This window comes from Myotis daubentonii, chromosome 2, assembly GCF_963259705.1.
Source record: "Myotis daubentonii chromosome 2, mMyoDau2.1, whole genome shotgun sequence".
NCBI lineage: Eukaryota > Metazoa > Chordata > Mammalia > Chiroptera > Vespertilionidae > Myotis > Myotis daubentonii.
Genome location: NC_081841.1, coordinates 210149749 through 210161764, shown reverse-complemented (window position 1 = coordinate 210161764; position 12016 = coordinate 210149749). Strand labels below are relative to the sequence as shown.

The following is a 12016-nucleotide window of genomic DNA, read 5'->3' as shown; positions in this document are numbered from 1 at the left end:
GGGAAGATGGACACAGGTCCCAGATGACAAAGAATTGATCAATTAAGGGAAAGTGGGAGAGAAGTGTACACACTTTCTTGGATCCTCTAGCTGTGCATAATGTGAGTGCTGGTCAGAATGAAATGTCCGAAAAGGTCTTTTGGATCCCTGTGCTTGAGAAATACAAGCGTTGCCTAGTAACCATTAGTCATAATTTACTGAACACTTACCAGGGGCCAGGTAGCACCTACCATACGTACTATTATCTCCAGATGAGGAAACAGGGTTCCAAGGAAATTACTGATCAAAGACCACTCTGCTGGTTAGTGGTAAAGACAGGATGGCAATCTGGCTGTGCATCAGCCTGACCACTCTGGTCCATAACACACTCCCTCTTCTGGTCAGAGGACCCCATTTGGACAAATATGGCAGCACGTGAACTTCATTCCAGAAAGCTCCCAAAATGGCTCAAAACCACTGAGGAGGGCCTCCAACCCCAAAGCTGTGAGAACGACGGAAAGAACTCATTCCACGGGAAAGGAAAACACCGAATGAATGCTTCTCTTCTACCCAAAGGCCCCGCGTTCCGGGAAAGATGTCAAGAGTCCATTTGTTGAATCTCTGGTGTCAAATAAATCGTGATTTTTTTTTTTTGGTTGTTGTTTGATAGAGAGTTATGACTAGGTGTTTTTCACATTTTCCACATTTTTTTTTGTGGAGTCCTTGGGGGCCCACATCTGGCTTTACTTTCTTATAAAGCCCTAACTGTGCTTTGAATGAACGCTACTTAATGTTAAGTCGAAGTTGGCTTCTTCAGCTACTGGATATTTCTTTTCCATTCAGATTCATGTTCACTTTACTTTGAGTCCTTAAGCTATTTTCAAACATATTTTGGCTAACATAACTTTGAAGCTACTCCTATTAAGTCTTTAAGGGCCAAGTCATCTAGGTTTAGGAACTTTGTGTAAGTCAAAGACTAAATGTTCGGAGTAATTTCAAATGACTCCATCTGTGTTTTTTTTTAAGTGTGTAAATCTTGACTTTGGTAAATTAAGACACTTAAAAAGTTTGTGGGAATAAATAGTTCCAGATTTGTTCTAAGGGGACGGACAAACAGGGACACACACACACACACACACACACACACACACACACACACACTCACCACGTGTTTATTTCAAGTGTGGAGATCAAAATGGGAAAAACTACTTCATTCTTTCACCCTCCATTCCTCCAACCAAATATCCCTTAAGAAAAACCCTACACTATTATGCACCATGAAGCCAGAAGAGTAACTTCAGAATAAAATGTAAAAGAGCTCTTAATGCCAGATGTTAGATAGAGAGATATTACTTATACATATATTTTAATTTATATATTCTCCAAGGTGTATATGTGTGAGAAAGAGGGAGGAAAGATTGTCATTCCATCATTCAACAGATAAAGCTAAAGGCCAAGCACTTAGCTAAGTCCCAGTGAGAAACACAGAAAACTAAAGAAGAAGAAGCAGGTATAAGGAGAAAGAGTTCTCAGAAGAGGATGCCAGGGAGGAGCCATGGGAATAAACGTAGGGAGGCCTGACACAGGCTGCCCAGAGAAAGTGACTCTGAGGCTGAAGTTGGCCGGTGAACAGGGGCTGAGAGTGGGCACAGCCAAGTTTTAAGGCCCCGAGCGCTTGAAGCATTTGATGATGTGTCAGGAGCCCAGCCAGCGAAAGCAAAGGCACGAATCGAGAGGCGAGAGGTGACTGGTGAGAGACTGCAGAGAGCAGGCAGGGTCTCAGCAGTCATGTGAGGGTGTCGGACTCCATCCCCAGTGGAAACCCGCCCAGCGATGAGTAGGGGAGTGACAGGACAAGATGAGCACTTTTTAAACATCGCTTTAGCTGCAGCGAGGAGTTGGGGGAGGACACACCAGGGCTTGGTGGGGAGGGATGACACCCGCTGGGACTGGGGCAGTGACACCAGAGATGGAAAGAGGACAGGTTTACGGCTCTGAGGAAGCTGAACTGGCTGAACACGGTGGTTGACTGGATGTGGGGAGTGATGGGAGAGGACAAGGCAAGGATGCTCCCCTGGTTTCTGGCAGAGCAGCTGAGTGGATGGGGGTGTCCTTGCGGGAGATGCAGACCGGAGGTGGGGTTTGTGCAGACATATGACTCTGTGTTGAACATGCAGTCAACTTGCTCTTAGGAATGTCCTGTTAGCTCATATCCGTGTTCATTATGATTGAAAAAAAAGTAACATACAGCATCGGATCCATTATTTTTTTACAATATGCACTCTTAAATACCTCGATGCATCACAGTTTCAATTATTTGTCTTACGGCTTCCTATAAAATGTCATTGTTTCAACCACCATTCATAGGATTTGCAATAATTTTTTTGTAACTGGTCAAAGAAATAAATTCAATGTCTTTTGCCCATTGAGCGTCCGTTTTTATAAGCTGGTAGAGTGAAATGGCCAATGTCAGAAACAATACGATATTTACTGAGGGGACGAAGCAAACCCCGGACCCGGTGTACGTAAAATAAAAGGTGTCCGCACGCTCACCTGAGGCGGGAGTCCTTGAAGGCGTCCAGGTAGGCGGGGTAGCTCCACCCGATTTTATTCCCTTTACACCGGAGCTCCAGGGTCTGCCCCGCCGCCAGGCTCAGGGTGGCAGCGGGCTTCTGGAAGCGCCCTTTCTCCGTCACCTGCACCATGACAGGCTGATTCTTTGGCGCTGAGTCCTCGGCCGCGTCCCTGTCCTTCGTCTTGGGAATCTTGGGCTTCACCTTTTTGTTGGTGGGCTTGATTCTGTTCTCCCCTGGCTCCTTCGGGCGCTTGTTCTTGGGAGGGTGTTGGCCGGTAACTAGTACAAATGTGAGGAGAGAACAATGGGCTGTAGGAGTAACACACCCAGAGTATTTAACACGAAGACAGATCGCTTTCAGGTGCCTCCTACATGCCCCTTACTGGGGATTGAGCCTGCAACCCGGGCATTTGCCCGTGACCAGAATCGAACTGTGACCTCCTGGTTCAACCACTGAGCCACACCGGCCAGGCCAGATCACTTTTTAATACCCCACTCCTCATACATCAACATTGTTTTCAGCAATAATCACTATTTTCTTGGTTCATTCTTTAGTTTTTAAGACAATGAATGACCGAAAGGGAATCTGCTAGTATTTCTCTAAGGGGTCACATGGAATGGCAGGACGGGAGCCACTCACAGGGCCTGGTGCCTGCCTTTGTAATCGCAGGGCGTTCATTGTTCCGTTTGAATCTACTGTTTAAATGTTGTCTCCAGTGAGTGGAGACACAATCGGTACCACAAGCTCACTCAGAAGATTTTGGGCCTTTAGGAATTTTACCCAAGACAAGCGGGGACAGTGCGTCTTTGTGTGCCAGGGGCTGACAATGTCCATACAGAACACAAGGCTTAGTAAGAAACAAGTACTGATCCCATGCTCCCGAAATCCCAGCTGTCCCCCAGCTCGGCAGCCACGCGCCTGGTGCCCCTGGCAGGATGAGAAGGAGACTGTGCAGTCAGCTCGTCTGCCTGCATGAGCTCAAAGACTCACAGAATCACAGGGTCCACATTTACGGGACCCCGAGAGGTCGCTGAGGTCAAGTTCTCGGGCTGTAGATTAAAAAGTGAAGGCGGCCCTGAGAAGTTACATAAATTGCTCAGCACTGGTCCTGGCAGAAAGTGAGAGCAGAACTCAGGTCTTCTGAACCTCATTCCAAGTGCTCACTCACTCTACGTAGATAAACATCCTGTATTATTTTGACCAGATAACCACAGGAACCATGGCTGACTGAGGGAATCACAAGGCATTTGTTTAAAAGAAGTAGAATAAATCGGGAGAAAATCCTTTTTTCCTTTTAGATGGATGTATTTATCCAGTATGACCTTGGTGTACAAAAAGCTTGGAGGGCTCCAAAGTACAGAGACGTTGAAATTGGGATCAAGAGATGCAAAAAGACAGGTGTTATAAGTTCTTATGCCAGCGGCCCAGGCAGGTGACAAAACAAGGTGAGTCAGCCTGGCCAGTGTGGCTTAGTGGTTGAGGGTCAACCTATGAACCAGGAGGTCACAGTTCAATTCCCGGTTAGGGCACATGCACCACTTGTCTGACTTGTAAGTTATCAGATCCTGTGGCTATCCCACTTAGGAGCATTTGATGACCTAATTATGAATAATATGCATCCAAACATGTGCTATTATCCCTGCAAAGTAATTTAACCTTTTGACCAAACAGGCCCACCTGTCAATCTAACTATAGCTGGTACAGCTGGCTGCCCATGGAATTGGTCAATGGTTTACAGTGATAACACTAAGTTAAAGGGGTCAGGTGAGTGACCCTACAGATACCCAGACAGTCCTAGGACTGAGTGACTCCCAAATCCCATGTCTACTTTGTAAAAAATACCACTCTTCAGCCAAACTATGTATTTCCCAAAGACCTAAAACATATAAGAATTTATATTGTAGGTAAATAAAAGTAAAAGTACATTACCACTGCGTTTTTTTGAGACTACTGTATTTTATAGAGAAATAGGTGGTAAAATTTAAAAACAAAACAAAACACCATTAAATATCATTACTGATTCCAGGTCCCGGCTACCACCTACTAGCTGTGTGATCTTGGGACGTTACTTAGCCTCTCTCTGCTTCAGATTCCTCATCTGTAAATTGAGAACTATCTATAATAATAAAAGGGAAATATGCTAATTAGACTGGACGTCATTTCGGATGTCCTTCCTGACGAAGGTGGGGCCCGAGGGAAGCCAGCCCAGGTCTCCCTGGGTCCTGGGCGCTGGAGGGAACCTGGTGCCGGCAGCCGGGTGAAGGAAGGCCTACTCTTGCACGAATTTCGTGCACCGGGCCTCTAGTACGGTAATAATGATGATCTCATGGATTGGTGGGGGAGATAAATGAGTTACTATTTTAAATCCTGGGAGCAGTGTCTGACCCCAGTAGGAGACAGTTAAGTGCTCCTTGTTTTGTAACCTCATGATAATGTCCCATGGTGATCTCCATGATAAACAGGTGATGGAGACAAAGGAGCTCTTATTCTTCCTGGTTTACAGGTGCAAAAAACTGAGACCACAGAGGCCAAGTCGCTCACCCAGGTCACCAAGAAGGTGGTGACAAACCAGACCCTTTGGCTCCAGGTCCAGAGTCTCCTCGGGTTCATGCCCTTGCCTGTCAGTTCACATAGAGATGGACCTACTGCAGCAGTTTCCCTCCATTGGCACAAACCTCATGTGCAGCCCCATTGTCTACACCAGTGATGGCGAACCTATGACACGTGTGTCAGAGGTGACACGCGAACTCATATTTTTGGTTGATTTTTCTTTGTTAAATGGCATTTAAATATATAAAATAAATATCAAAAATATAAATCTTTGTTTTACTGTGGTTGCAAATATCAAAAAATGTCTATATGTGACCCGGCACCAGAGTTAAGTTAGGGTTTCTCAAAATGCTGACACGCCGAGCTCAAAAGGTTCGCCGTCACTGGTCTAAGGGGCTTCTCTGTCTCTGCGCCCTGGGCTTTGACACTGAGCTCCAAGTCAAACAAAACTTGATGCCAGGGATGAGAGCACACCCTTCCTGGAAAGGCCGGAGATGCTTTCCCAAGGCATACATTAGACTCCCCAAGCGCGGAGACGCCAGGCAAAACCCCGTCTCCAGAATGAATCAATAAATGCTACAACGCAGGAAAGCGGACTGGGATTCTTCCGCATGAACTGGGGATTGCAATTAACCCTTGTTCGACAAACTGACTGTTAACTCTTTAATCCTCTAGAACTGTGCTGGAGGAGACAATATGCATTCATTAGGAGAATCCCTGGCCTCGATTTAGATGAGGGCTCCATGTGAAGAGTCATTAACATCAAAGACCTGTAGCTGTTTGGTGCTTTCTCCCCACAGGCAGTGAAGGGGAAGGTCTGCCCTGAGAGCAGCATCCAAACCAGCACACTGCAAACGAACGTGCTGAGCAGCTCGGGGGTTATATACACTGAGGGCCGACGGCCATGCCTCACTCTCATGTTTCCGTTCCTAGTGAAACACCCACAGGAACACTGAGACTTCCAAGACCAGCGCTGAGCCGATGGGAAAGCATTGACACGCAATATAAAGAGCGGGCGGGGGGGAAGATGAGAGCCTGTCCCTCCCTACTCTCTTCTAGAATCTCTCCTCCAAATTACGCCCCCTACCATTTCTCAAAGTACCATTTTCTTAACATAGCAATTTCTAGGAATCACATACTTCTGTTCCAAGGTAAAGACCTTTGAAACCTTTTTCAGAATATCCATTAGAACAAGGTTGATCGCTGTTCTTTTTCTTTTCTTTTTTAAATGGAGGTAATGGACATACAGCATTATGTCCGTTTCAGGCGTAAAGCATATGATTCGCTAGTTGTGCACACATACTGGAAAATGATCACTCTCTAGTTGAAACAGCTTTATTTGCTTGGCTTCCAGAACATGGCACTGCCGGGTATTCCTCCTACTTCACTGACAGCTCCTCAGTGTGCGTGGCAGCCCTTCCTCCTCTTCCGTTCCTAGCTGATCTGAGTCCCAGGGGCCTTGTCCTTGCAGCTCCTCTCTCCATCGCTAAGGACACTCCATCTCTGAGTGGCCTCACACGGCCCCCTGGGCGTTAGCAGCATTCACATGCTGAGAGCTGCCTTGTTCCTGTCCTCACGTTGCCTCTAAACTCCAGGTCTGAACCGCTTACTCAGCACGGCACTTGGAAAGCTAGCCGGCAGCTCGAGCTGATCATGTCCACGCTGAGCCCCGGATGCCGCTCAGATCCTCCGTCCCAGTGTCCCCTTATCAGTAACGGCAAGTCTATTCACCAGTTGCTCAGGGCAAAAACCTCAGAGTCACGGATGATTTTCTTTTTCTCCAGCGCTGTGTCCAATCCAGCAGCAAATACTCAGAGAGAGGACTCCTTGCCTTCAAAATAGACCCTGAAGCCATCTCTTCTCCCTCCATCTACTGTGACCACCCTGGGCCAAGCCACTTCTCACCTAGACCATTAAACTGGTCCAGGTTCCTGGCTTCCACCCAAGCACTTCAACATGTGAAAACATAAACCAGAGACGGGCACGCCTCTGCCAAAGATTCACCTTGATGTTCACCTACTTTAGAGTCAAGCCCCGCGTCTTCCTGAGCCCTGCAAGGTTTTGCCATGTCCTGTCTCAGACCTCATGGTGCTTGAGCCACACTGGCCACTGGGAAGCTGCTGGGCCTGCCTCCTTTCTCACATCTGCAGCATTCGCTTCCTCCTCTAGGCAGGCCTCTGCCTCTCCTCTCCCAATCACACTCTCACTTCATCCGTAGCCCTCTCCATTCATTTACCCTGTGTTTCTGGGTGAATTGTGTTCCTGAAATGACACACTGAAGTCCAAATCTCTGGTGCTGGTGAATGAGACCTTATTTGAAAACTAGTGGCCCAGTGCATGAAATTTGAGCACGAGGCGGGGGGGGGGGGGGGGGTTGTCCCTCAGCCCAGCCTGCACCCTCTCCAATCTGAGACCCCTTGGGGGATGTCTGACTGCCGGTTTAGGCCCGATCCCACAGGATCCACAGAGATCGGGCCTAAACCAGCAGTCAGACATCCCTCTCACAATCCGGGACTGCTGGCTCCTAACCACTCACCTGCCTGCCTGCTCAATCGCCCCTAACCACTCTCTGGCTACCAGCCTGCTTGCTCCCAACTGCCCCCCCGCCCTCCGTCGGCCTGCTCTCCCCCAACTGCCCTCCCCTCCTGGCCTGATCGTCCCTAATCGCCTCTGCCTTGGCCCTGCCACCATGCCTTTGTCCAGAAGGACATCTGGAAGGTCTCCTGGTCTACTTAGCATATTACCCTTTTATTAGTATAGATAGGATCTTTGCAGATATAATTGAGTTATGATTAGCTCATTAGGGTGAACTCTAATCCAATATGCTGGTGTCCTTCTAAAACACACACACACACACACACACACACACACACAAGGTGACCAGAAACATACAGGTTGAAGATGGCCAAGTGACCACAGAGGTAGACATTGGAGTGATCCAGCTAAAAGCCAAGGAGTGCCGGCCACCTGCAGAAGCTGGACGAGCTGGACTATCCAGAGTGTCAGAGGGAGCATGGCCCTGCCGACCCTTCATTTCAGACTTCTAACCTCCAGCACTGGGAGGGAATGAGCTTCTGTTGTCTTAAGCCACCTGGTTTGTGGCGCTTTGTGACAGAGGCCCTAGGAAATCTATGCACCCTGATTATTGATTCTTCATGCCACTTGTCACTTCCTGAAATTAATCTTTACTTGTTTATTTTCCATCTCTCCTCTCCATTAGATCATGAGCACAAAAAATAAGGGTTTACAACTTCATGCAGGGAAAGCCTTCATTGCCCAGGACTTCTCTCCCTCTTCTGGCCGGCACCCCAGTCTCTCTCTTGCCCTCAAATTTCTCTTTTCTGGTTTAAAAATCAGAGATTATTGTGTGTGTCAAATATATAGTCCAAATCCTAAAGGGTTCAAAACACTTACCAACAATGAAAATTTTTACAATTCTTTTCTCATTGTGAGAATTTCTGGCCCTGGCCGGGTGGCTCAGTTGATTGGATGGAGCGTTGTCCCATCCACCAAAAGGTTGGGGATTCAATTCTCGGTCAGGGCACATATCTAGGTTGTGGGTTTGATCCCCAGTCAGGGTGTGTATGGGAGGCAACCAATTGATGTTTCTCTCACATCTATGTTTTTTCTTCCTCCTTCTCTTTCCCTTCCTTTATCGCTAAAACTACGTCTTCGGTGAGGATTAAAAAAAAAAAATTTCTGAACTAATTTTTACCCTCTTTTTCCAAGGAATAAATTGAGACACAAAAATGATGGTGCGGATAGAGAATCATCATTAATGTTTCTCTCCTTACAGAGATCTGGCTGCATGGCCCCCTATCAAAATGAATCTCTGTAGTCCTCCCAGAAAGAGAACTTTTCACAGGATCTTAAATGAACCCATGTGAGACCGAGGTTCAAATCAGCATTGATCAAGATCAACGAAACAGGAGTCACAAACCAATTACGTTTCATCGTTTGCCCCTGACATCTGATAAAATATGTAGATGATCAAAAGTTAGTAAGTACCAGTGACTTTATACTTCTTAATGTAAAAATAGCAGCACCAATCAATAAAGACAGCGGCAGGTGCTCCATTCAAAAGCTGGCAATCAGGTGCTGTGAGCATGGCAACCAAGTGGGATCTCGGGCTGTTTAGTAACTATTTTCACGACATACTGTCATGATACAAGAGTAATACGTGCCATTTCAGAACTGGAGGAGAAATAACATTACTTCATGAGGAGAAATAACATCACTCCTAAAACTCTAAAGCAGTGGTTCTCAACCTTGGCTGCACATTAGAATCACCTGGGAATCTTTTTTAAAATCCTGATTTCTGGGCCTCATCCTTCGGAAATTCTGTTTCTTTGTTACTAATGTTGTGGCCCCACCCTATAACAAAGACACAGAATTTCCGGAGGATGAGGCCCAAAAATCAGGATTTTAAAAAGATTCCCAGGTGATTCTAATGTGCAGCCACGGTTGAGAACTGCTGCTCTAAAGCATTCTAGAATTAGGCAGGCACACGTAGTTGGGTTAGAGCAGCTATATACCCAATCCAGTGGTTCTCAACCTTCCTAATGCCGCCACCCTTTAATACAGTTCCTCATGTTGTGGTGACCCCCAACCATAAAATTATTTTCGTTGCTACTTCATAACTGTAAGTTTGCTACTGTTGTGAATCGTCATGTAAATATCTGATAGGCAGGATGTATGTTCAGGGGTCGCGACCCACAGGTTGAGAACCGCTGCTAGCCACTCACAGGGAAGCCTTTTCCTATCAGACAGGCGGCCTCTCCCGGGAGTGATCAGAAACATGGAAAGGCAGTGGGATACACATGGAAAGGCAGTGGGATACACATGGAAAGGCAGTGGGATACGGTGAGTCATGGCCTTGTGTCTGGGCTTGGCCATGCCCCACATCCCAACCTGCCAATCAGAGCCTGGCACTCTGGCCCATTCCCAGGCCCAGCCAGCCACACCATAACTCAAACCAGAAAAAGCATCCTGAATACGTTTAGGGAAACTGTTACATAATTTAACGAGGCAGGTTTACTTTTCTAATTATGTGCTCAATATCTAATTGATAGTCTATGCTCTATATTTTAAAGTAGATACTTTATAAAAACAAAGACAGTGGCTATTGTCAGGCCTAAAATGTATCAATTATTTCTTATGAAGGATTTCGTCTGTGTTCAACTTTCTCTGATGGTCTCACACGTGTCCATTGCGTGTATGAATGACATTTGACTACAATAATGCTAATTGATTCAGGCAGTTTGCAATCGTTCCCATGGTCTGGGCACACGTGGAGCGGAAAAACCTCTGGCGCTGTTTCCTGAGCCTCAGGCAGGCATCTTGGGTGAACTGTATAATCAAGTGAGTGGGTTATTTGAGTCTGACCATCTCCTGCCCTTATTCAAAAAATAATACCAAACACTGCATTTCCCTCACGTTAGCGATCACATAAGGACCGGCCAGGAGCGGTTTCGCATTTTACAACGTGAGCTCACGCCAGCTCCTCTCTGGGCAAACAGTACCTGTTGCTTCCCGGAGTAGAAAAACTCCCTACGTTTTACTCAGCAAGACTCCAGGCTTAAGGATCCTCGTGCTCAGCTTCAAGTCCCACAACCATCTTGGACTCTGCAAACGAGGATGTGGGATTTTTTGGCAAACGCGCCTAGTTTCATGGGAAAGAAAGGAACTGGTCAGGGCTGAGTGGTGGGTGAAAGGCGAGCCAGGTTGCGCTGGCTCCAGCGTGAGGTTGCATAACGACAAAAGCTGCTTTTCAACCAAAACTGAGCAAAGGCTGTGGCTGAGGCTGAGCAATTCCGAGGGAGGGTTCAGGATGCCAGGATGGACCCAGACGCACAATGGACTGCACAAATAACACTGACCCAATAACTCGCGGAGCCAGCGAGGCAATTACATGCTGACGGTACCGTGGATACAGACACCGACATAAACAACGCATTCACATGCACACACACACGCATCAAAATGAAGCCTGACCTTGTGGTTGTGAGTCTTTCAAACAGGGTGGGCCCAGGACAGGCCCGCATTGGGAAAAGGGCCGAGGCACAGAACGCCTTTTCACCTTCCCCATCCACTCCGATACGAGGTGGAATGAACAGCTGTGGGATTTGGATTCGTTTTGAGGTTTAACCCATAGACTTGTTTGCTGTAGGCTTAGGCAGGTCTTGCAGGACTGGAGCCCGAGGTGGCAGAGGACACAGACCCAGGGCTGCGCCTGGGAGGAGGAGGACACTTGGAGTTTTGCAAAAGCACCAGCCACTGCCTGGCTCAGGTGGCCCCCGCCCTCAGAGCAGAGATCCCGGAGCTGATGCGAGGCTCGGAGGTGGAAGCTGTCCGCATGGGGTGCCACCTCCCAGACGACACGTTGACACTGGGCCGGCCCAGACGCTGGCCGGGATGCTGGGCTGGCCCGCCGAGGGCTGTCCGGGAGCGCGGGGCTTTCCTGGGGACCGAGGGTCGGGTGGCTGCCGCCGGCCCAGGGGCGCCCAGGGGAGCGGGGAGAGGGAGGGAGGGAGACCCTGCGGGGAGGGGCAGGTGCACGCGGCCGGGAGCGGCGCCAGGGCCGAGCCGCCGGGAGGACGAGGGTGGGGATCCCCGCTGAGTCGGGGTTCAGACCGGTCACCGCCGCTCCGGGTCACTCACCATCCTCCAGCGCTTCGTGCACGAGCAGGAGACCCAGCAGCAGCCACACCTTCATCTTCAGGGCAGCGGGTCGGGGCCGAGGCGCTGGGGACCGCGCGTCCGAGGCGCGCACAGCTCGGGGCGCGGGCAGGGGCGCGGCGGCGGGCGAGGGGCGCCGCCTCGGGGCGGGAGCCGGCGGGTCGGGGCGGGCGCCTGGGACGCCGCCGCTGGAGGATTCGGTTTCATGAGGAGGAACACAGTTTGAGGGAAAA

The 12016-nt window shown here is 48.6% G+C and overlaps 1 protein-coding gene across 1 annotated transcript in view; it reads right to left on the bottom strand.

The window, feature by feature from the left end:
- Window positions 1-12016, bottom strand: part of PDGFRL (platelet derived growth factor receptor like) — a 44942-nt gene extending 32926 nt beyond the window's left edge. The window contains exons 1-2 of the mRNA XM_059685577.1: window positions 11766-12016; window positions 2533-2833 (exon numbers count right to left, since the gene is read on the bottom strand). Of these exons, the coding sequence (XP_059541560.1) occupies window positions 2533-2833; window positions 11766-11820 (356 nt within the window). The 5' untranslated portion in view covers window positions 11821-12016. The remainder of the gene's footprint in view (window positions 1-2532; window positions 2834-11765) is intronic.